Below are 27,718 nucleotides of genomic sequence, written 5' to 3'. Positions count from 1 at the left end.
TAGAGAATATTTTTTCTGTAATAAGTTTTGTTGTACCGATGGAGATTGGAACTGCTATTAAACCCTCAGGTTCACGGCTTCACGATCTACGTCAGTGGACGAGCTCTAGAATTATTTAGTGTAAATTTTGGGTATTCCTATAAAATCTTCCAGCAACAAATTGAATTAAGACTATGAAGAATTCCCTGTTTCAGTTCTTGACTTGGTATAAAGCTCTTAGAGGCATTTCCTTCTGCTAATAATCTTCATTATGTCTGTTCAAGAATTAGTTTTAGTGAAACTTCTAAATGTCATCTAGAGAGCACCGTGGGCTTATTTAAATTCGACGAACAGTCCCTGCTCATTCATTTTGTTTTAGTTTGAGGTGATTATCTCGTCTGGAGCTCTCTTTCTCAAATTTCTATGTTACATATTCCCGTAAGCCATCATCTGATAATTAACATTTGATAAAGGTAATGATTGAAATAGTACTATAACAACTCTCAAAATTATTCTTACGTATGACGGTTGAAAACTAAGTAGTTGTTTTGAAGCACTACTTCACCTGCTTTTAGGGCTTACGCTGATGATTGACCCACGAAAAAGGTTTTCAATGGAATTAGTTAATTTCAATTTCCAAATGATGTAACTTCTTGAAAACTGAATGCTGCTACTCACTAAATTACCTATACAACCATGACAAAAATACAAAACCCCAAAATAATTTTCTTATCAAGTTGGGTTGTTAATGTTATCGTCAATGGAATCTTCAGCAACTACGACTAATTTTCAACATCTTCTGATATCACTACTTCGGTAGCTCAAATTCCCACTGAAATCACTGAATTTAGTGGTTTTTGAAAATTCAGGATCTCCACATTCAGAAACATACTATACCATCTAGTTTATTTATTTCAAATTTTTGTATGGTGGCATAAACAAAGTCGAGTGCATTAGGTGGTCTAAAGAAGTTTCATAAAGTTTACCTGGCACGGTAAACCACATCGATGTCTTTGTTTCGGTGAAAGGTATATTGAGCTTCATTATAATCTTCTGTCTTCATTTCTCATGGAATGTAACTCGTTGGCAGAAATCGATAGTGATCGTTTTCAGTGAATGTGAAATTGGTCAACCTTATGTGAATTAATACTTTTAATTGGAAGGCCTGAGCCTGAACAATATAAAACTAGAACTGGATTCTACACTACTACATTTCAAAAAGTGCGGTACATTGCATATTAACTGAGAATTTGGACATGGACAGAAACAGCATCGTGAAGATGTTTCCTTCGAGTGTTTGGCAATGTTTCATAGTAATAAATCTGAATTTTCACGCTGTTTCATAATCATGGATAGAACATGGGTCCATAACTTCACACCTGAAGCAAAAGGACAATCAAAACAATGGACTGAAAAAAGAGAAACGACTTCAGAGAAGATAAAGACCGTTCCATCGGTTTTTGGGGATATGCGTGGGATCATTTCGATTGACTATCTTGAAAAAGGAAAAAACTATCAACTACGAGTATTATTGCATCGTTTGATCGAAAAACTCAAACATTTAACTAAGAGGAAAGTTTTGTTTCTTCAACACAATTTACAAGCTCAAAAATCCATTATTACAATGGCCAAAATCAATGAACTAAAGTTTGAATTGCTATCTATTCACCACAGTTAGGTCCCTCGTATAGTTTTCTGTCCCAGGATTGAAAAAATTGTTCGATGGTCAAGGATTTTACAAAAATGAGGAGGTGATGGCAGTTAATGGCTATTTTGGGGATCTTGATGATCCTTATTATAAAAAATTTATCGATCTTATTGAACATTGCTAAGAAAAGGAAATTATTTATTGAGTCTTCCTTTAAATTCCACGAAAACAGAATACTTAAGTTTCATTTGTTTTTGATCCATATGGCTGAAACTCGTAAGTGACTGAAAAAATATTTCATACAAAAAGTGGATTCGTTGTTAGTTTTAAATAAACTTGAAATTTACTATCAATCGATATACATAAAAATAACCAACGTGATGACTTAGAAAACAGTTGTATGCCGAAATCTAAAGTCACTACGATTACAAGAATATTTTCCTGTCTGAAATCATGCAACTGCTTCCCGTATACTATAAACTAAAATAAAATGACCGGAGTTGTTCCAAATAGAAAAGATTTCGGCTACATTTAATATTCCACTTACTATTGATGTTGAGGTCTAACTAATGCATCCTTTGACTGAGGTAATCTATGCTATTTGCGCTGCCAATTTCAACTGGCAACATTTTCAATATTCGAATAATCTTGGCAGTAATTTGTAACTCTCCGAAAAAGTTTCGTAGTTCTAGGAGGAAAAGCATTAGCAAGGATTGTAAACTGAGGCTTGCACTAAAACATTGCTTCCATTTGCATAAATTTTCTGCACGACGTATCGAATCTTGGAAAAGAAACTTTTGTGTCGTGAGCAGACATTAACATAAATGGCGTTGGCTACTTAACAGTCGATATTTACCATAATTGTCTGCTCATTTCGCGTTTATAGTTGGTTTCACTGAATGTTTTCAAGTCTTGGGTACATCATGGAGATTAACGTTGATAAGAGAATCTAATAAATCATCGGATTCACCAAGTGGTTGTCAATGATTTTCTCCCATTTCTTTCATAACTATTAATGAAACAATTTCTTCAGTTTGAAATAGTTTAATGAGTTTAAGTTAATGAGTTTCATTAGCTTAGACATACAGATGTTTAATTGATATATTTAGTGCGAAAAAATCGTTTTCTTATCCAGTGCTAGGGCTTATTCCGCCGACTATTTTGATCTTGCAAGAAATTGCATCATTGTCTTGCATCAGGCCAAACGGCATTAACTTTCTATTCTATGGAGTATCTACTTTACTACCTCTAATGCTAAAGTTAATTTGATAGCAAATTACAACAATTGTAATAAAAAAGTGTCAGGATAATTTGTTTCTACTCTCAGTGAATCACTAAAGCTGAGAACTACTAAGTAATATAAATGTTTTCTGATAATTCAAACCGTTATCATAAAATTCTTTCCATCTTTAAAATTCGTTCGGAATAATGTTGATTCAATTTCTCCCATTACTAATAACATTTTCTGTCGATGCGATTTCGATTTGGTGGTACACTAAATCATCGTGATTCCATACAAATTCAATGAAAATGCGGATTGATTCGATGACTTCTTATTCGTATTAGAAAAAGCAGATTGATTTCGTTATTACTTTTACGTGAAACACGATGAATGCAATCTTCATTTTTCAAACTTCAATGCACTCCAAATATAAATATGTATGAATAAATCAGCACCAGTTTGAAATCCCCATGGGAATTTGGAAATAAATTGCATTTTGATCAGATCGTGTTATGAAAAATTCTGTTTTCATCTAACAGTCTGAATTTTTCATATCAATAAACGCTAATTTATTGATAGATTCTATCAACTTCAAAAATATGATGAATGAAAATACAATTTGGAAATTTATTCTATGATAAATAATTTAATATCACAGGGTGTCACTGAAATCGATTGCCAACGCTATAGGGGATATTTCTTGGGTCAAATTATACATATCGGGATAGGGAAGCATCCTTTACAAGATACAGGGTGTTGAATTTTGAATAATAAAACGATTTTTTGTCTTCCAGAGGCGTGCAGCAGGGGTTAAGGCTTTCACTTCTGAATTCACCACCACTGGATTAACTGTTTTTCAGTTTTTGAATTTTTGGAATTTTTTTTCGAATAAAACGTGTAGTTTAACGAACAAATATCGTTTTTAGGATATAATTAACCAATCGATGTAAGTTGTTTCGGAAAAAACTGTTTCTAAATAAGAGCGATAACAAATATTTTTCTCGAAAACGGTTAGTTTTAGCGTATTAAAATATCACTACTTTCTCATTGGGGAATGATAATAGAATTGAGAAATGGAAAAAACAAATTTTATCCATCGGCGGAGAATTCAGGGGTGGAAAAAAGGTCCTTAACCCTGCTACACGCCTCTGGAAAAAACTAGGAATCATCTATTCATGTTAGAGCAAGTGATTTAACTATTATTCGATCACATCATTTGAAATTTATCGACAAAAAACATTTTATTTTTCAAACTTCAACATTTGCGGACATAAGTATACCAATAAGCATAATTTGACCAAAGGAATTTCCTCTAGAACGTTGGCAGTAGAATTTAGACACAACCTGTATGATTTCATAATTATTTTTGCCTATTATGAAGAATAATGTCATAAACTAGTTTGATTACTACTTCGCTCATAGTCACCGGGTGATTTCACTGACAAATATTTCATATTGGTTAGGTTGAAAAGCCAAATTGCACACAATAATGCCAAACGGTATTGGGGTAAAAACAATTAATAGAATTATTTCATCCGAATCAACTACAAAGTATATTTAGTTCAGTTTTTTCCTGATATTCAATTAACCAATAGTATAGACCGCAATGATGAGCCCGACCACATTTCACAATAGAAGTGCGGTTTTTAGACAAAACATTTCCAAATCGACATACCTGAAGGGTAATGATCCCGACAATATCGGTTACCTAGAAGTTGGAATACTACAAGAAATACAGAACATAGCTTACAAAAGATTAAACACGAAATTACACCTTGAAGATTTAGTACAATTTGTTCTCTGATTTTCTCTATTTTCATCCATTATTTTTAACTTTGGTAACTGATATTGATAATTCACATTCTATCGTCCAATTGGTACCAATTTCAATAAACTCTGGATACAGTAAAGTATATAGTTCGAGTCCAGTTACTTAGTGGTCAAGGACCGTTGCGCATTTAAGCTTTCTGGGAAGTTTTTCGTGTCTACCAACATCGATGTCGTAAGAAAAGTTGGTCAGGCACTTTGGTTGAATCTTTTATCGTCAATTTGCGAAATATTGGGCTTATTTTTGTGTTTAAACTTCAAGTGTCAACTCTGGGCACTCTGTGATGAAGTGGTCCATAATTTTTTTCTTTTTTATGCACTAGATATATTTCGAATTGTTTGTGATGCCAATAACATGGCCTTCTTCTTCTTCCTCTTTCAATAGGACCAGGTCCTGTTCAATCCTGTACGTTTGGCTCTCTTCTTGGATCTTCCTGAGAAGCTGAACTCCAGCTCTCGTACCACCTCTTTGGTGGTCTGCCTACAGATCTGCGTGTGTTCGGTCTTAAAGTTTTAGCCCACTTTGCCCATCTGTCTTCTGGCATTCTTTCTACGCGATCCCCCCACATCCTGTACGCCCAATTCTTCTCTTATGTCATCACTCTCTGTGGTTCTCATTATTCTTTTTGCTGTTGATGTCTCGACTCTGGTTTCTGAGGCATATGAGAACAGGTCTCATACACGTTTTATAGATTCTGGTCTTGCTCATCGCTTTGTTTCTCCACCAATAACATGGTGATGCCAGCTCACGCACTTCAAGTCGACGATCATCCAGTATCACTTTTTAGATTGACTTCAGCGTTGCTCGTCTTCGAAATGCGTATGGCTTGGCTTCAGCTCTACAACCTAATATTTTACTATTGATAAGGAAGGAGCAGTCTCACCCACAGTAGAATCTAGTTCTGCTTCCACGAATCTTCGAATATCGACCCATTTTTTCAAGTTCCAAAAAACCGACGCCATGACCTTGCCTGCGAATGGAACTGTCTTTACCTTTGGAACCGGCTCTTCCCTTTCAGTCCACTGTTTTGATTGTTCTTTTGTTTCGGGTGTGAAGTGATGGACCCACGTTTCATCCATATTATGGAAACTCTGTTTGTGCTCCATTGTGAGCAAACGCAGCATCCTTCTTGCGCACAGCTTTCTCATGTCCATATTTTCAGTTAATATGCAATGTACTTCACTTTTTGAATGCCACCAAGTCTGCTAACTTGCGTACTTTCAATCGATGATCATCCAGTGCCACTCTATGGATTTTCTTTAACATTTCTGGAATCGTCACCTCATTAGGTCCACCACTGCAATGCTGGTCTAACGATGACCAATTTTCACAACTGAAAACGTCCACAATTGATGGCTGCCAAACAAATACTAAACAACATGGCGTCTTCAAACTTGAAACATATAGATTGTGTACATTCCAATACAGTGATATTTTTCAAGCAATTACCGCCATCTATACGTGAAGCCTGGTTCTTCTGGGATCATCCTCGTAATATCACGGTAGTTTAGTCTTTAGACCCTTCATTACTTATTAAAATTTGAAACCGGTTTCGACTAAGTTTTTCAAAACTAAACTTTGTGAGCTCTCATCACGAAATTGGCTATTGTAACGATTTCAGAAGGATATTATTTTAAAGCAAGAGTTAAACTTGATGAGTTTTATCAAGTAAAATGGTCCTTTTATACGAAATTTCCAGTGTATCTAAATGATTTATTCCTAATGAAAACTCAGTTCTAGGGCTCTTCCCTTTCCTTCAAAATTCATTTTAGAGGTGTGAGCTTTCACAAAATTTTTGAATTATTACCTGTTATGTATTTAAACTTTAGAATATAACATTGGAAGCGTTTCAACGCAAGGTAACTTTCTTTAAAAGGATCCGTAGCCAAACAATGAAAAGTATTCTGTTGTTTGCTTTTATCACTGTTGTGAGAGCTGGTATTGTTTTATAAGACGCTCCATTTTAAGTAAAATTCCGAATAGAATGATTTGTCATGCATTAAAAAGGTTATTTAGCGATTAATATTATTTCTGCTATCTCAATAAAATCCTTCCACGTTTTATAGAAGAAAAAACAACATATATTAGATGTTGAATTCCTATACAATCGGATTTTTTTTCATACATACGGAAACGACTGCTTGACTTATAACTTTTAAAATAAGAGAAATTTTATGAAAACTATTCATCTGACTATTTCTTTTTGTCAGCTTCTAATTTTTTGTTTCGATACATCAATATTGGAATCGATAGAGCTAGATCAGTTCATGATATCTCTTGTTTCAGCCGATGGGAATGTATCCACACAAATACGAATGGGCTAGTCCAAATCAAGAAAATGGCGACTGCTCTATATGGGTTAGAGCAGCTCAATTGGAGTTTGACGATGGAAGCTGGGAATGTCAAGTTACAGCCAGCGACTTTCACACTCAAGATGCTCTCACCAGTCATCCTGTTCGGTTGGTAGTTAGAGGTACGTTTAACATCTTCAAGATACTTTCCATTATTTGATCATTGTTGTGGTGCATTTTTTGAATTGAATTTATACTTTCTGTCATTAGTTTCTGTGATATTTTCAAGCCAATTAGCCCAGTTAGACACAAAATTTATACTTTTTGAATCAACACATTATTTGTGAAGTTCGTATACAAATTGTTTTCACTCTCGCAAATTCGAACTCATGACTTTTGAAATGAGTAGAACCAACAAACTATCAGTTGAAACTCGATGCATTCATCACTAGTCTACCATTGCCATCGAATTTAAAAACCCTCGACTTGGACTGCAGCGTGAAAAAAATATGCAAACACCAGAAGCTTCCGTAGTAGAAAACGTTCAGAGAGGCCTCAAAAAACCACAACCGCGGACTCAAAGCAATGATTCTAGGAATCTGCTTCTCAGTATTCATGCAATGAAAAGGATATTGATATTGGCTTTTCTGAAGGGTTGGCACTGAAGAAGACGTGAAAATGAAATTAAAAGGTTGCAGTGGGCTGAAGAACATAAATATCGAACACAAGTTTGATGTTTGTGTGCAGGTCAAAGAATATTAGATCCATTGTCATCCCGACTATAAGATACGGTGGAGGATCGGTGATGGTTTGAGGATGTTTTGGAGGAAGGACGACTGAAGACGCAGTGAAAATCGAAAGGGTCTTAAAGAAAGAATGCTATGAAAATATTACCAGAGAATGGAGTACCGGCCAGCACCTGATTGGCAGAAAATTTATTTTCCAGTATGACAACAATCCCAAGTATCACTAGAAACTGTGAAAAAAGTATTTGAAAGGATTAGAAAGGAAAAAAGTAGTGATTTGGACGATTGAGTTGTTTTGAGAGACCGGGATATGGAAGTCAGAAAGCAGTGCCCTAATTCCACTTTAATGCCATCTTTAAAATATCCTGGAAAACTATTGGAACCAAATAAACGACGATTTTTGTCGAAATTATTACAAAGAATCACAAAATTGGTTACCAATATAATAAAAGCAGAAGAAAGTTAGATCGATGAATCAAAAATTTAAATATGTAGCAATTACAGACTTTACCTATAATAATACTTTATTTCTATCTATGAATGTCGATACAAGAATCGATCATATTGTTTTTATTTGTCATGTATCACGCAAACTATAGGGTGATCAAAAACTTTTCACCTGTAGTGTATTTTCAACTGCCAAAAACTGAGTTGATACATAGTTTTGAGTTTCAAAATTACCCAATTTTGTGATCTTAGGTAATGAAATATTGATAAGGAAGAAAATGTTTTCAAATAATCAAATAATACTGACAAAAATTTGTCAAACACGTGCTACATAGAGACAATAATGAATATAGAGGTGGAATTGTACTATTGGAAGAGAGAGGTAGAACATCGGTTCACCATTATCTAACTCTCTCTACTCGTTTCTGATTTCTTTACAAGAGAGAGATAGAGAATTCTCAATATTCTTTCGTCTCTATCAGTAGTTCAGGATCAATGAACAAGCTCTCATACTAAAGCTTTCTCTATTTTTATTATTAACTCTATGGTAAATTTCCAAGCAATTTTTCCCAATTTCTATCCATCCCTAAGGTGAAACTATCTAATTTCGGTCTATATCTGTGGGTCTAGTTTTTGATTATTGGCTTTCATTCTGATTTAATCTCATTCGATTGAGCATAAAAAATTTTTCCTAAAATCATATCTTGAGCTGAAAATTTCAACTTTCGTTCTAACTATTTACAAGGGATGATATGAATGTTTGGAGTAATATATTTCACGAAATTTAATATTCACACATGACTGGTTCGTATTATATGAAGCTTTGTTGATATACCTACCCGACTGAAAATATAAAACAAGAATTGAATTTGAGAAACAATAACCTGTTTAGTGTGTTTCGTGGATTATCTAGAACTTGTGCGATATCGTTAAAGTTTTGTTGAAGCAACGTCTTCGACCCACTTACACATTTCAACAAAGGATTTCGGTGATTTACAAAGACATTACAACGCCATATCGCTAGAATCACCTATCTCCCGTCCTGTTTTCGTCGACTAATTTGGTCGGATCGAATATTATTTCTCCATACATGCCCCAAGGGCGACATTAATTAGAATTCAATCTATCATCTCTGCTCGGCGATTTCTCTTCGAAACGTTAATCTAGTTTTCTCGTATATATGGCCTCAAAGTATTAGAACCAACCAAAGCATTAGAAGTTTCAGCCTGTTTTTGTATCGTACAGACAAGAATGGAATTTCAGGAAGTTGCCAGGATAGAGTAGAAAAGATTAATGTTTTTGATTTATTATGAGGTATATGGGTGATTCCGTTCTAACTGTGATATTCAATGTCCTGTATTGTTTTTTTGTACTAGTCATTAATTAATAATCAATTAATAAAAATTTTGTGTTAATTGAATAATTCTTAAGATATTTAAACATTATTTTTATACAATATAACTTGCCACTTAAAGAAAACTTATACTACATCACTTGAATGTCAGTACCGTGTCATGTCCATTCCTAGAATTTACCGATAAATTATTAATTTTTTTTGTCGTAACAAATGATTTAAACTAATTACCTTATAAATTCTAATGTTTATGATCAAACTGAGGAAAATTGATGCACTTGTTGTTTAATATCTTAAGTTACCATGTCAGTACCGTGGATAAATGAGTCAGTACCGTGGAACTCAAAATCCGACATTTGTGTCTTGCTCGTGATACTTTGAAGTTGTAGTAAATTCCTCTTAGAGTTTTATTTTTACAGTAAAATAGATGAATAATATGCATAAAAAAGTTAGAAAAGTTAAATTTTAAAATCTTGAAATTTTGAATACAAAAAATCACAGTTAGAACGGAATGACCCATATGGTTAATATTGAATTCTTTGTTAAATCTTAGATGCTTCAAAAGAAATTTTACATCAGAAAAAACGATTTCAAGAAAAGTATGGAAAATATTTGTTATGTTACCAGCTCGTCCACGAAATTGACCGTGAAGCCGGTCCTTTCTATTATAATGGAAATCTAAAATTTGGCGAATACGCCGTTTCGTCTGATATTTTTTATGTTCATTATCATAGCCTACATTTGTTTATATTGTTTTTTTCATGTTACTTCTAAGAAGGCCTCTTCAATTATTCGTTTGTCTGTTCACTTTCCAGAATCCTAGAAATTCCTTCTGTTTTCTGATATATATTCGAGCTTGCTAGCAGCGAGAGTTAATGAACGATAAAAAAAACGAGGTGAATCAATAGACACTGTCCCTCATATTCTCAATTTATTCAAACACTATACACTACACTAACTCATAATAATTCACTTATCAATAACACTTAACTAACTTAAATAATTTATTTGAAATTTTTCTATCACATTCTATTTCTATTCTAATATGAACTGAACTAAACTGCGCTTCACAAACTCCTTATATATCTCAAAAGAATTCCAAAAGTTCTATAAAAATGAAGAAACAAAACAAATAAATGAATAGAAATTATCTAAAAGCAACTATGTAAATAAACCGCTTGCTATAAAAAACTGATATAAAAACAAAGATCAAATGAGTTCGGGTATTTCATCAATGGCAGCGCATTAGCGAATATTAGAATTCTACTATATCCAAGCAGAACTGGCTCTAGGGTGGAGATGAGAACCAGTTAGTGCATATTCATACCCTTATACAAATCCGACTCTGAATATTTTCATATGAAGTTTATGAACATACCAAAATATATTAGTTAGATTGAATCACGAGAAAAAACCTGAAATACCAAAAAACGACATTTGTCTATTAGTCATTATAGATGAACTTTTTCGAAGTATTATTCAAATACAATGGAACAAACAGTATCTTATACATTTATCAAAAGGAATAAAGATCAGATTTCCAAAATTCCACCGCTGCAACCATTATTTCGTGCGGCTTAAGGTAGAAGTGAAATTTTCATCTTATCATGTTATTTATATCATCTTGAGTTCAGCTGTTTCCTTCAACATAATTTCTTGAATTTCTATGAATATAAGATGAAAGAAGTAACAAATCAACTTTTGCTGTTTGTACTCGTTTTCCTGGTGCAGTGTTAATTAGTTATAGTCTGTTAGTCAGTTCACTTTTTTATCGCTGTTTTGGGAATCATGTGCTCAAGACGGTAAATAATTTACAATATACACGTGCTGGAATTTTCAACATTTTTTCGACGGCATAAAAGTGTGTAAGCCTACCAGTAAATCGTTTCAGAAAGTTTATTAGACATAATGTGAGTAGAAATTGGAATCAATCACATTTTTTTATATGAATTGAGTCATATTGTTGATTTTATAGTATAAAACCTTAAATTCATCGGCACCAGACTGAATATCAAACTGGACGCCACCAGCGTTGAAACGAAGGACGTTAATATTTTATTAATAAAAAAAGTTTTAGCAATATGATAAAAACTAATAAATTCGCAGTTACAGTTTATCAAAAAGAGCACAACGAAAAAAGGCAGTTATAAATTAAAAACAACCCAGATTTCTATATATTAAAGACAATACTCGGACTTATCTATGGAAATCCGGGATGGTTGCAGCCCTCAACTGGATTCCCAGAGTTGAATCCTTGGATCCTTTGTGGTTGAGAATTTTAATCTGGCAGCTGTAGAACTGCGGTAACATGATAAAATAAGGAGGAAAACGAGAGCACAGATGGAAATAACTGAAGAAGGAACGAGTAGAAAGAACAGGTTTGAATAAAAAGAGCCAAACAGGAATCTGTTTTATTCTATGCGTTATGTTCTCCAAATAAAGATAAAATAAGAATTTATATGAAAAGTATCAAATGAAGTTTGCTTAAAACAAGAGGAAATCCATAAAGATAACTGGAATTTTTGTGCGTACAAAAAAAGCATAGAGAAACTTACCAGCAAATATGGAAAATAACATCTCCACAAATTTACTGATATTCATTTCTATTTAAAGTGTAGATAGGTAGAGGGCGATTTAGAATACATTCCAAAGTTTTATAATAAATCAGAAGTGACTACTGTGTCACAATATATGAACAAAGGATTCAAAAAGTTTGAAGAAAAACGTAACAAACCGAATGGCATGTTACAAATGTGTTGTGGAATGTATATAACAGCATTTATCATATTTACCATCAATTAAATAATATAAAATATTTGCAAAAGTGATCAAATAATCAAATTTTATCATTTCAATTGAGCACCTTCTCATAATGCTGCCCATTGATACTATCCTGAACACGTAAGTCCTTTATTATGATTCCCACCCATTTTGAAATATTGAGAATTAGCACTTTGAGGTCTTGAAAACTTTGCTTCTCAAGTCAACCATAAAAAAAGATTTGTAAATCTAATTAACCATTAAATACGCCCCTTTTTTACCTACTATACTGTTTGTATACACAGTTTTGAGATAGACACGACCAAGTCTTGCGAAATGTGAAGACACCTTACAGTTTCTTTCGTGTTATTCAAATTGTACCAATAATGGGGCGAAAAAAGGAAATTATCAACACTCACAGGTTTGGTCTTGAAAAGTCCCCCATTGTGGTGTATTCTAGACACGGGGTTGGGTGTTTTAGACACAACAATATGCCATTTGTCAGTTTAGCAAAATTGGATGAAACTGACTGCTAACCAAGTCGATCCAAGATGAAACCTGACTTCAAGCTACATGATGTGACTTTATCGTCTTACGTCAATTAAATCGATTATATTGTCTTCAAAACATCTCTATCAATCTGTTCAGCAGCTTTGATTCAAACTTTTATTTATTACGGTGATGGTACTAGTTGTACGAAATGAATTTATTTCATTTATAAATAAAAAATGTTTGTTACAAAATTCAAATAGTATAAAAAATTTACGTGATTAACTAATATCACTAGCAATGGAATGAAAAACACTATTTTCGACTAAATATTTTCCCGTTCCCCATGTTAAAATGATAAATTCTTTACGTCTAGAAGTTTTCGAAATTTTCCTCGTACAAAATTCGATCGACAGGATATTCTTTAAAAAATATATGGGGCATTCCTTTCAGTACCTTCAAAAATATTACGGTATTTTTCTCCTCGGGATTGCTTCATCAAATATTAATGAGCTTCTTTAGAAATTTGTGTATCGGAAATAATTCCGTTCCTTTCACATTGAAAAATATTTCCAGAATGTCGCTTCTCTCACGTTTTGGATATCTACAGACAGCGACGGGTGTATTAGATTTTATTATATTCAAATTTGAAACGAAGTCATCGCATTGAAATAAGTAAAAATAGATTGAATGAGTTATGTCGTAGTCGAGTAGCCATTAAAAATATCCTGTTAAGGATACAGAAGTGTATAATCGAACTAGAGAGGTTAAATTAGTGGGTGACAACATAATAAAAATAAAACTGCAATTGAACTTCTTGGATATATTTGTTTTGTTTCCTATACAGTGATCTGGGCAATTTTGTATTAGTATTTTGATTTAGATTCACCCTGTATCAGAATGTTTATCAACTAAATCAATAATTTTCCAGAATTTTTATTACTATTCCAATGCTTTGACTACAACAGATCTTCATTTTTGAAATTCTTCTTAATTGTACAGTGTATTAATCTTGTTAGGATTTTTATGGAAAATCGGAGTCGAGTATGAACAATCTAGAGAAAAATTAATATTTAAAAGAAAATACTCTTCAATATTAGAAAAATTGGGACTGAGAGCTTCCGTTCCTTGTAACGTTTCACAAAAATTCAGTCTAATCACTATAGAAGTTGAATAAGTATGGGCAATGAGCTATTAGAGGCCTTCGTATGAAACAAACAACAATTTTATGATCGTGTATTGCGGTTCTGGGACTCAAACAGTTGTTTGCTTCATACTAATGCCTCCAATAGCTGAGTACTCATAATTATTTGACTTTGACTGTACACGGCAACATCATTTTCTCTAAGTTTACCAAGGAACACTGTCAGTCATTGATAGTTGAGTCAATAATAATTACAATACATACAGGAAAAGTTTCCTTTAACATATTTACCAAGTAAAAATACATTTAGAGCTATAAAACGACGTTGTCAAAAAACTGGGAATGTCAGACTTAAAAAGAATAAATTCTGGAAGGCCATGGTATATAAATAGACCTTGTTATGAATATGCCAAATCGATGAGGACTCATAATTTTGTTTCTTATACTTAGAAATTTTTACACTGAGCAGATCGAGGCTTTTCAAAAAAATTAAAGCAGATTTTGAATAAAAAGGAACTTTCCTGGAAGCTTCCGTAGTTTCTGATCATGTTATAACATCTCACGAGCTCATCAAAAACGTTAACAAACATTTGAAATATATAAGAAAACATAAATGAAAAAAACGAAGATATAATTCTATGACTACTGACTCACAATTACATTGTTTGAGATGTGTTTCGATAACGAACTAAAACCTATTAACTCGACCTACCTATTCACTAAATTTTCTCAACAATGGACGGGAAACAATTTTACGTTATTTTTATTTATTATGGCTTGGCTACGTGATCGGCAATACTTGATATTCCAGTACCTCCATATTTTAAATAAACTGTGTGCTCTTCAAACCGGACATTGATGGATCTCTTAGTTTGTCCAACATACTTCCCGTCACGATCGTTGCAGATAAATTCATAGATAACACTCTTTATCTTCACATTTTTTGTGTATCTATGAAATGAGCTGCAATGATTGTGACTGGAAGTATGTGGGACAAACTAAGAGATCCATTAATGTACGGTTTAAGGAGCACATAGCTTATTTTAAATATGAGAAATCGACTAGGTATTACCGATCACGCTGCCATAATTACGAAATAAATATAAATAATGGAAAATGTATTCACTGATAATTTGTTTGATGCATTTTAAAGCTTTGAGATAGTTGAATATAACAACAGTTCAAAAGAAAGAATGATGAAATGAGCGGATACATTAGCCTTCAAGGATAAAGTTCCCTTTTATAAGACAGCTGGAGACTTTTAGTGAACACAAAGAAATTGTTAAAACTTGTCGTTTGCAAATTTGAAAATAACCAAGACAAAAACATTAAATACAGGGTTTTGAAGCGAAAAATTCGGAAGTGATTTTCAGTACTCAAATAAAATACGGGGTTATCAATTTGAAAAAAAACCGAAAGAATATTTTATCAGTGTTTTGATTCATATTCACCTTGTACCAGAATTAATATTAACGAAATTATTAATTTACCAGAATTTTTACTCCTATTCGAATGCTTTGACTACAACAGATCTTCATTTTTGAAATTCTTTTCAATTGTACAGTGTAATAAACTTTTTTAAAAATTCTAAAACATATCACAACTCTATATTATTGCGATTCCAAATATATCATAAAATAAAGAATGTTCTATTCAAAAAAATGTAACTTTGATATGGCACAACATTCTGGGATACCTTCTAACATTGTAAATAAATAGCTAAAATCCCTCAAATTTTCAAATTATTATCTCAAAGACAAAACTCTTTCACACTAATCAATCACCCTGTATATTGAAACTTCAGAGAAAGACGATTACGCTGGTTCTTGGAATGACTTCTTGTTAGCGAGATATATCTAGTAAAGGAAAAGTGAACGAAATCTTTGAGTTCCCACACTTGTAAGTTTATTTCGAATGTGTGACTCATTAAACCCACACTTCAATCAAGAATTTGCAAGGAATTAAGTGATAATATACAGACGTGAAATTCGGGAAGACAATCAATAACTTTAGTTAGAGAAATACATAGCCTGAAGGCCGAGAGTAGGGTAAGCAAATAATCGTGATGTTTTAAGTGTCTAAGCTTGGAAATAGTTTTATCGGAGTCGAGCTTAGAGAAAAATGTATATTGGAAATAAAATACTCTTCAGTATTAAAAAAAATTAGGACTGAGGGCTTTCGTTCCTTGCAACGTTTCACAAAAATCCAGTCTAATCACTATAGAATCATCAAAGTTAAATAAGATCAGCAATGAACTATTAGAGGTCTTAGTATGAGACAAACAATAATTTGATTATCGTGTATTGCGGTTCTGGGATTCAAACTGTAGTTTATTTCATACTAAGGCCTCCAATAGCTGAGTACTCAGTCAATAATAATTAAATTCTTAAATTCTTTTCTTGTAGAAAATTACCAAGTAAAAATACATTTAGAGCCATAGAACGACGTTGTCAAGAAACTGGGAATGTCAGACCTAAAAAAAATAAATTCTGGAAGGCCATGGTATATAAAATATAATAGACCTTGTTATAAATATACAAAATCGATGAGGACTCATTATTTTGTTTCCTATACACTGAGCAATTCTCAAAAAAATTAGAGCAGATCTCAAATAAAAAGAAACCTTGTTTTAAATATGCAGTCGATGTTGATTTCCGTTGCTTTCGGCAACTAACTTTTCGTATTGTACAATTTCTATTGCCCCAGTTTTGTCGACTTGAAAGAACCGGTATGTCGGAATGTAAGTATCGGCATTGTAATTTTCAATATGCTGTAGTTGAAAATGAGAATCCTCAAGCATTAAAGCACCAAGACAATTGTGCAGCAAATTGAATGGAATAAGTGGGATTATGTGTACAATGTGAATCGATGTTATCAGGAAATTTTATAGGTGTTTTTGAAGACAGCTTGTGCAAGTAAATTATAAGGGTATTTTCAGTTTAATAGCATCACATTATTGTATGTATATATGTTATACGAAACAAGATAATTAATAATAATGAAATGATAATGATAATGATAATGATAATGATAATGATAATGATAATGATAATGATAATGATAATGATAATGATAATGATAATGATAATGATAATGATAATGATAATGATAATGATAATGATAATGATAATGATAATGATAATGATAATGATAATGATAATGATAATGATAATGATAATGATAATGATAATGATAATGATAATGATAATGATAATGATAATGATAATGATAATGATAATGATAATGATAATGATAATGATAATGATAATGATAATGATAATGATAATGATAATGATAATGATAATGATAATGATAATGATAATGATAATGATAATGATAATGATAATGATAATGATAATGATAATGATAATGATAATGATAATGATAATGATAATGATAATGATAATGATAATGATAATGATAATGATAATGATAATGATAATGATAATGATAATGATAATGATAATGATAATGATAATGATAATGATAATGATAATGATAATGATAATGATAATGATAATGATAATGATAATGATAATGATAATGATAATGATAATGATAATGAGAAAGAAAATTATATGAAAATGTTTTCGATCGGATTAACTTGAGTCGAACTCATTAATTTCAATTTTTCTAGTACGGAAAATCTACCGATCTACCAAATAGACGAATCGGAAAGCAGTTTTAGGAAAGAAAAAATATCATGTATTTACATTGTGGCTGATGATAGAGAAAGAACTTGAAATAAATCATGAAGTATAACTCGGTTTTAACGACATTCAAAAACGACTTGACACTCAAAGACAGCAAATTTGGAATAATTTACAACAAATAGGAATTGGAGCCAAATTTAGAAACAATTTCCAGGGTTCATGAAATAACAATGAATCAGGTGAGGAAAGATGATAATCAGTCGGAGAATTCTACAACAAAAGAAGAATTAAGACTAGAGTACTACAGCGTCCGACGCTATTCATGAAAACAATAATAAAAGATAGATGTATTGAAAGAAGTGAAACAGATACAAGTGTGTGAATGGTTGGAATTTCTGAATTTGTTGTTATTTATTTATTAATATGGGAATATATTCGAGGAACAATAATATCAATATAGAGAGGACAGAGAAGACCAAAAAATCGAAATAGTTGGAATACAGTTGGAACAAGTGAAAAGTTTCGAATATTTTATAAAAAAAAGTTTAATGAAGAGAAGCTATGAAAAAAACTTAGAAAGCCTACATTTAAAAAACACAACAGCTCTGTGTTTATAGCTATATTTCAGTGAAAGCCTTGTTGAATGGAATAATCGATTTGTTATACTAAATATATGAAATTGATAACATGGATATAGCTGGAATTTCTAGAGCTACTTTGAGCACTAAACAATCTTATTCACTATACATCGTGTTTTCATGCAATTGCCAAGTCAACCTATTTTATTCACACATGGAAGATTTCAATATTAATGGTGTAACTATAAAATGTTTTTAAATTATAAGTTTCAAAGCATAAACAATGAAAATCGTCGAAAGGCTTATATTTTCAATATCTTGGTAAAAAAATGTAAATTTAAAAAATCGAATATTATAGACAACCTTTTTTGGTCCAGGAAATTTCTTACAATTTGACAACACTGTGAATATTAAATGGCATAGATGTAGCGGCTTACGAAGCATATAAATCTGACCCTCGGTTTATATTTATTATTATTATTAATAATATCATTATTATTATTATTATTATTATTATTATTATTATTATTATTATTATTATTATTATTATTATATGTTCTCTATAATTGCTGCAATTGATACAAAAATAGAGGAATTCATATTGGAAGTACATGATAAAACTTTTCTTTCTTACGCCATACTGTGAAGAAAGAAAAAAAAATATTTTTAAAAATAAATACAATATAAATATATAGGTGATATTAATAATATGAATTATATTCACTTTTCCACTATTTTTATATATAGTTGTTTGCTAAATATTATTAAATTGTAGAAAAAAATATGAATATTGGAAATTTCTAACATCATGGGTAACTTGAGGTACACGGACAACACGTCAAAAAATTACCATTTTCAGACGACGCCATCTGAAAGTTGTTCGTTCTGTATACATTTACAAACCGAAAGTTGCGTTTTGAGTGTTCCATGTAGTGAAAGTGACAGTTCCGTACTGCAAAACACTTTCGAGACGTTCTGGAGTAGCCACTTCAATGTTGACAGTTGACAGTTGACAGTTTCAAGAATAAACGAATTCGAAGACACAAACACATTGCAAATATCATTAAGTACATTATATTGTTCAATAAATAAAATGTTTATAATTCTCTATTATTTATTTTCATTCCACAGTGTAATTAAAAAAGTTTTGGATTTTATGCGTCGTCTAAAAAATGTTGTGTTCTCCGCGTCTGAAAGTGCTACTTTGTTGGACTCGTCTGTTGCTCGCCTCGCTTCGCTTGTCTCGCGAAGTTCAGACTCGTCCAACAAAGTAGCACTTTCAGTTCTTGGTAAACAAACAACTATTATGTACCACATATTTCACGATAATTATAATAAATTTTTCCGCAACAAAATTTACTGTTTAGAACAAACCGTGGTCTATAAAACTTGCTTTGAAAACGATTTTTATAGAACATGAAATTGTTAGCTGAGTTGGTGATTTCATAATAACTTAAGACAGAAGGTCCTTTAAATAGGGATCTCACTTTTTACTGTAGAAGAACTGACTTAATAGTAGTTTAATAACAGATGACTACAAACAAATATAAAATGGAGTTGGATGGTATTATTATATAATGTAATATATTGCATGTCTTTTATATTTGAATTATTTCTCGGTGTCCAAATAAATTGAAAACACACAGAAATTTAAAACGAGTTTTTCGTGCCATTAAACGTCACCGCTTCTATGAAATGTGTTAGCGAACTGCCTCCTGTCACACATCCTGTACTCGCTCATAAATCACCTACTTCCTGATTATTTCAACTATTGTTGATGTTCGTTGAAAATTTTGTTTCGAAATCGGTTCGTGGTTAGTCACACAGTGGCACTATATATCACTAGAATTTCGACAATGAAGTAGCTAGATGCTTACGTGGTTACTACAGATAAAAATTAAACAAATATTAATTCTATAGATGAATTGAGTCAATTACAAATATTTTATGACTCTTTTTAGCAACTATTCTGATGACATACCTTGAGACTTGACAAAATGGGATAGATTGATAGATTTACTATTAACAAGACGGAGCTTCACTGCATTTTGCACGTACAGCAAGAAATTACTTCAACGAGAGTTTTCTCAAAACGTGGATTGGAAGACGTGTAACGATCGAATGGCCGGCTAGATCCTCCGATTAGACTCCTCTCGATTACTTTCTAATTAGAAAGAACGAAAATGTACGAGAATTCCAAAATCGACTCGAAAATCGATTGGCCTTATTGTCAAAAAGTGGATTATGGTTATTGCGAAGATTTAATTTCATCCTACGTAAAGTTGTGTGTGTTTACAAGGAAAAAAATCTGTTCTTAAAGATGGAAAGTAATTTCGTTTCCTGTTAACTTATATAGAGAGATATATCAAAATTTGTATCAAAAATACAAAGTTTCTCAATATAAAATATAATTTTCTACATAGCTGTCATGCTTATCAGGAAACTATTTCCATCCTTTCATCAATTGTTTCGGAAAATCCACTCGACAAATATTGTTAATTGCAGGGATGCGTCTCTGGTTACAACTATGATTATTGCTTGTTACGAATTGTGTTTGGAAATCGGTGCTCTGCATCGAACCCTAACAAAATTTATTGAGCCAGCACAAATACCAATAGCAACGTTCCAGCGAAGCTTTTTTATTAAATCGTGCTGTACGCTCAATTTAGAGTACATTTATAATGTATATATGCATAAAGTGTGGAAACTGTAGTAATTAACGCTGTAGAGGATTCTTCAATTTTTTTCTACACTGGTAAAAAACATGTAACTTTCATAAATATGCACATGCATGCAATATGCACATTCTAGAATGTACTATGTTCCATGGATGTGGAGAATATCTGAAGATGTCATGATACCAGAAACACGTTATATAGGCCTTAATATGGCTTCGGGTAATCTTGATTCTACAGAGACTCGTTTATAAATGTGGAAATAAGCTTTTTCAATCGATTTTTGAACAACAAAGTACCTACTCTTTGTTTAACTCGATGAAATTTATGGTTTAGAAGATATGTATATTTTTAGATCGTTGTGCATGCCATAAAGAGACATTCTTAATCAATTATCATAAATTGTAGTTATTTATTGGAAATACTTACACGAGGTATCGAAACATAATCAAATATCGAACATGGTTTATGATTAGATAAAGAAAAAATAGGAAATGTGGTTAAATTTAGTTAGTTAGCCTACAACTTATGAAATTTTTAAGAAATTAACTTATTATGGACCTTCCACTCCATTCGAATAATTGAATAAAACCTTCGTGCTATTTCTTGGCAGGCAAGGTCACGGTTTTTTGATTTATTTCAGAGATGGAATCCATAAATTGAAACATCAATGAAACAAGTACATTAAAGGAAGTATTAACAATAAAACATCCTTTTTTAAGATAATATACTGGTAGTTATCGAACGAAAAATATTTTTGATCTTTCTCATCATCACGAGGAACTCTAGTTATTATTTCACCTCGTATTGAAGCCATATACCAATCATCATTTTTTTTTCGTCTCCTCTAGAAACATATACTGCTGTTGAATCTTTCTAAACAAAGCTTCTGCCTTCGTCGGTAAAATAGACGTCTAATTTAATTTGTCTTGAATCAACAATTCTTATTATACCTCATTTTGGAGTATAGCTGGCAGCGTTTCATGTAACGAGCTGAAATCCAATTGCAAGTTTCACAATGTACCATTCTAGCAGGATATATAGTGTCATTCCACCCCGACACATGTTTGATTATACACGTGAGGTTGAAATTTACCACTTCTGTCCATTCAATGTTTAGTTTAAAAATTTTATACTGAATTGTAGTGAAGTGAGAATTATATATTAATCAAATTAGTATTGTGTTTTAGATTTTAATATTGGACAAACAAAATGGTTCATAATGAATAGACGAGTACAGTGATATTATTACTGTTGAATATTCTTTATTATTGTTGAATTTTCTTCTTCAATTTCCTTTCCCTGGGTGGTTGTTGACAAACTTTTTTTGTAGTTGTTTCAACAAGATATGTGACCTCCTCCACCAGATTCCACCCTATTTTTTCTTCTATATTCGTTATACAAGTGTCAAATATTTGCTGCAGATTATTATATTTTCTTTCGCAACATGTTTCATTCTGATTACTCTATACCTCTGCAAACCTATCCAAACTTCTGTCAGTTCTATACCACTGGTGTGAAGTTATTGTACACTCTATAGTTTGCGTGATATACAACAAATAAAAACAATATAATTGATTTTGATACTTATATTTTGAAAAAATATATATATAAAGATATATTAGTCATGATTATTTGGTAAGACATTGTTTTCTAACTTCCCAGTCCCACAACTCAATCGGTTCGAGGTCGAGCGACAGTAACGTCTAAATAATTACTTTCAGTACCTACATCCTTTCCAATTCTTTCTAATACTCTTTGGTCTGCTTCGAGGAATGCTTGGGATATCCTTGTGTTACTTTAAAATAAATTTTCTTCGGATCAGGCACTTGCCAGAACGTAAAATATTTCCCTTTGATATTTTTATAGCTTTTTCCTTTCAAGATTCTTTCAATTTTCATCAGATCTTCAACCGCACAAACACTATTTTAATAGACCATATAAAAATCAGCTTTTGACTCATCACTCCATAAAACATTCATTGATCTGAGCTGCTATCTCTAGGACCGTGAGTACGTTTATCTTCAGCTGCTGTGGTTCTTCGAGGCCGCCCTGAATGTTTTCTACAACCAAAGCTCGTAATAGATGCATAATTTTATTTTTTTAGTCCGCGATAGGTCAAAGTATTTCCATTTCGGTGGCAACAGTTCGATTACTTATGCCTAGATTTCCAAAAATCGCGAGTAAAGTACGATTCGCAACCCATAGTTCCTTAGTTTAATAAATTTTAAAACTCACAACTCCGAATTCACGAGGACCAAAACATTTCTCACCCATACGAACTTCACAAAAAGATATCTAGGTCGAAAAAGTATTAATCACCACAGGTTTTTGTGTCTTATAGGCCAAACTAGGACTAAACTATAATCATAAACATTTAAGAGAAATTAAGCAATAATAAGTGAATCAGCACCGGTACGGACAAAATATAAACACATACCATACCAATCGGTGCTAAGGTCTTTGAAGAATCTGGGCCTGCTGGACAACGACCTCGACCTTCCACTCATCAAACCATAAATCAACCATTGATCTGAGCTGCTATCTTTAGGACCGTGAGTCGATCAATACAATACGTTTATCTTCAGCAGTTGTGGTTCTTCGAGTTCGCCCAGAATGTTTTCTATCGCCAAAACTTATAGTTGATGCATAGCTTTTCACATTGTAGTCCATGGTACGTCGGGATTTTGTTAATTCGGCGACAACGGTACGGTTACTATTACCTTATGAAGACTCGGTATTAATGCACGATTTTCAACGGATAGTTCCTTCGTTTTACCAATTTTAAAACTTACAGTCTGAATTTACGAAAACGAAAATATTTACCCATACGAACTTCACAAAAAGACGTCTTAATCAGCCGGTACTGGCAAGTCTTCGAAGAATCTCCTCTTGGACATTTATCCTTCATTTTCCTCGATGTTATACTTTCCTCCACCAGTTTCGGACGCCTAGTTTGTTTAGATCTTGTTCTATATCGTCCTGCTATCTTATTTGTGATCGTCCTGGTAGTCTTTTGTCGGTATGTAAGTTTGACATTTGCCCCTTTGGCATCCGTTTGACGTGACCAAGACATCTTAGTCTTGCATTCTTGATCTCTGCTACCAGGTTGGGCTCTCCATACTCAGCGCTAGACCGAATACGCTGTTCTTCTTGGTTCTTGGTCTTGGATTGGGCTGTAGATGCGCCGAAGTACTTTCCTCTCCGACGAGTTGACTCTAAGTTCCTCTCTAGAATCCCTTGCCCAGGTAGAATTTCTCTCCTGTATCTTCAGTGCAGTCTTGTGATTATAAACATAAGAATTGTTTTTATAGTGGCAAAAGGTCAAATAATATATAGTCTTGCTTAACCCTTCTTTCGTTTCTTGATAACCAATTTCTAATCTAGCTTATTGATTACGATTTTTGATACAGATTTGTATTTTCATCTTATATTTTACCTTTTAATTTTCAATACATTGTAAAATGATTAGTTATTTATCTATGTATACATTATTTGAAAAATTCCGTCTCATACATCATGAAATTCTATTTTTCAAATAGGACGATGAAAAAAATTCAGTTATTCAGTTGTTCCGTTTTATTTGATGTGAAAAGTTACTTACATTCCGTCATAATCGCCTTGGGCGTATATATGTTTACTCAACCCCGGTTTTTTTTTTCACATAAACATCGCTTTGTGCCCTCAACACAAATATACGTTTTGTTAGTCCATTTTTTATCAAGTTCGAAGCTTCAGGGTATATATCTCAAAACAACGTTCTTCACAATGTGCCTCAGAATTCGTTTTCCCATGCTGAGTTACTACTTTGCTCGTATATATTTAAGCTAGTGTAAATTTATAAGGGAGGATTTGAATACGCTATGCTCCAACGTTGGTAAATAGCGATTTTGATCTAACAAATTATTCATGAAAACCATCTAATTTATTAAATCAGGAGGATTCCAATATCTCCCTAAGAATATATATTGTGGGAATAGCAATCAATTTCATTACTTTTGTTGATAAATTGAAATCTGGTTCGAAATATTGATTGATAGTTTCCCCTTAAAATGTATCAGAATTAAGTATTTTCTATTCAAGTTGCGCTGGGGTATTATAATACGAAGATAAAAATTTCAAAAACAGCTTGAACAATCGCGACTACTTAGGAATTCCTTCCAATAGAATTAATATCGCCCAATTGGTCTAAGGTATTTGAATTCTTCTCCTTCGTTATTTACACCTTTTATAAATTGTTATAAAATGTGGAAAATACGGCGTTGCTTTTTCTAGAATCTGTAATTTTCGTTTTGCAAGTAAGTTCCACTGCTTATGATAGGAAACAAGAAGTTCTGACTGCTGTGTTGACAACCACAAATTACATACTGATTCATTCAACTTTGTATTATACTGTTCCTTCTCAAAGAAACTATATTATCTAATACAATAGCTCGCAAATCCAAAAGCGCCGTCGGAACGTAAGTCTGTAAAGATCTAAAACGGCGGATTTTTGCTACGATAGTTTCAGAATTTGCCTCCAATTCTTTTTAAACATAATGGGGTGACTCGCAAACTTGATTATGAAGATAGTGTGGACCACCCCCTAGAATATGGTTCTCCTTTTCAGATATTTGATTTGTCTTTCAAGAAAATATCATTGGTAATCCCCGGGGCTCCTCGGCATCGAGGGTCAAACGAGGAAAAGCTATTTCTCTTTGCAAACCAAGCATCAATTATCTATATTGCGTTTTCTAGAATCTGTAATTTTCGTTTGTTTGGCAAGTAAGTTCCACTGCTTATGATAGGAAACAAGAAGTTCTGACTGCTGTGTTGACAACCACAAATTACATACTGATTCATTCAACTTTGTATTATACTGTTCCTTCTCAAAGAAACTATATTATCTAATACAATAGCTCGCAAATCCAAAAGCGCCGTCGGAACGTAAGTCTGTAAAGATCTAAAACGGAGGATTTTTGCTACGATAGTTTCAGAATTTGCCTCCAATTCTTTTTAAATATAATGGGGTGACTCGCAAACTTGATTATGAAGATAGTGTGGACCACCCCCTAGAATATGGTTCTCCTTTTCAGATATTTGATTTGTCTTTCAAGAAAATATCATTGGTAATCCTCGGGGCTCCTCGGCATCGAGGGTCAAACGAGGAAAAGCTATTTCTCTTTGCAAACCAAGCATCAATTATCTATATTGCGTTTTCTAGAATCTGTAATTTTCGTTTGTTTGGCAAGTAAGTTCCACTGCTTTTGATAGGAAACAAGAAGTTCTGATTGCTGTGTTGACAACCACAAATCACGTACTAATTCAATCAACTTTGTTTGAACAATCAAACTTGGATTGCTGAATCTGGAAGCAAGAGTAGATGTGAGCTAAGTACACTGTTCCTTCGATCTTCTCAAAGAACCTATATTATCTAATAAAATACAATACGGAAGTCTGTCAAGCTTCAAAACGGCCAATTTTTGCTGTGATATTCCTAGAATTTGCCTCCAATTCTTTTTAAACATAATGGGGTGGCTTGCAAACTTGAGTATGAAGATAGTGTGCACCACCCCCTAGAATTGAATTCTTCTTTTTACAATAGTTGAGATTAGTATATTACACTGCAAGGACCGAAAATTTAACTTTTGGCCCGTGTAGTGTATACGATTTTTCTTCATAGCCGGTCGAAGTATGAAGAAAAAGCTATTTCTCACCATCAAAGCATTCCGGACTTTACTTGTAGAAATTATTTCTGCCGTTTTGCCCTGGACGCAGGCAGCCCCCGATGTCAGCAATGATATTATCTTAACTGTAAACCAAGCATCAATTATCTTTTTAGTTATTATGTAAAGGAGAGCTATATTTTAGGGGGTGGTACGTTAGTGACCCACCCCATCATTTTTACAAATAATCAACGGCATTTTATAGGAATTGAACGGCAAAAAACGGCATATATACGGCAGTTTTTGAATTTATTTATTTATAAGTTGGTGTTGACAAACGTTCGGGACAGGTACGGCTACATTGTAAGGAACAGGTGTTATGGTAGATTGCAAATTTAGATATTTGATCACCTGATACCAAAAACAGTAGAGATTATTTTTGGTATACAAGCGGTTCTCAATAAAAACAATTGATCCTCACGCAAGTGACTAGGGAAACGGGAAAGAACTCCCAGATGATCCCAGAAAATTGGTATTATTATATGATTAAACTTGTAGAACGTGAGAATCTGTACAAAAAAGTCCGTATATATTTTGAAAATGCTTCACGAGGTAATGAGATATAATTGGTAATATAATAGTTCAATTCGGAATACTTCAAGACTTGCCGTGACGTTCGAGTAAAATTTCTATAACTCCCATCATTTTGCGTGAAAAGTCCCAAAAAAAACGAGATTTTGAAAGAAAATCTCTGAGCAATTGATATATACATCTGGCTAGACCCGTTAAAAGTTATTTTTTTATCCAGAGGTGGAATAATTTTGTTTAATAAATATACAGTAGAATTTTACTAGTTTCTTATATTTATTGACTGGATTACTTCGACAAGCAGAGTCTGTTTCAAGATACAGTAGGTCGAAATTGGACAAATGAGATAAAATATCCATTCTCACCTTATCTTTGACCAAATTCAATCACATTTTCATAAATACGTTGTTTTTTAGTTTGTCCATTTTTTCGGATCGCGTTCTTTGCCAGATGGAAAGCAGATTGTTGATAAAAGGAACTTGTCATTCTAGTCCCAAGACCCTGATATGTGCCTAGGAACGTGCGATAACAGAATTTTAATTCTTTTTTTTTACACATGGAACCTGCTTTTTCTCGCGGTGACTTTCTTTATTTTCTTGGTAATCTCAGGCTAGTGATGATGAAGATAATGTTGATATTTGAATAATTGAATTACAATGATGTACTTCGGA

The 27,718-nt window shown here is 32.7% G+C and overlaps 1 protein-coding gene across 1 annotated transcript in view; it reads left to right on the top strand.

Moving 5' to 3' along the window:
* Positions 1–27,718, top strand: part of LOC130897478 (kin of IRRE-like protein 2) — a 557,819-nt gene that overhangs the window by 321,698 nt on the left and 208,403 nt on the right. The window contains exon 3 of the mRNA XM_057806357.1: positions 6,964–7,150. Coding sequence (XP_057662340.1) covers positions 6,964–7,150 — 187 coding nt within the window. The remainder of the gene's footprint in view (positions 1–6,963; positions 7,151–27,718) is intronic.

Source organism: Diorhabda carinulata, chromosome 8, assembly GCF_026250575.1.
Source record: "Diorhabda carinulata isolate Delta chromosome 8, icDioCari1.1, whole genome shotgun sequence".
Lineage (NCBI taxonomy): Eukaryota > Metazoa > Arthropoda > Insecta > Coleoptera > Chrysomelidae > Diorhabda > Diorhabda carinulata.
This window is presented reverse-complemented; position numbering and strand designations above follow the sequence as displayed.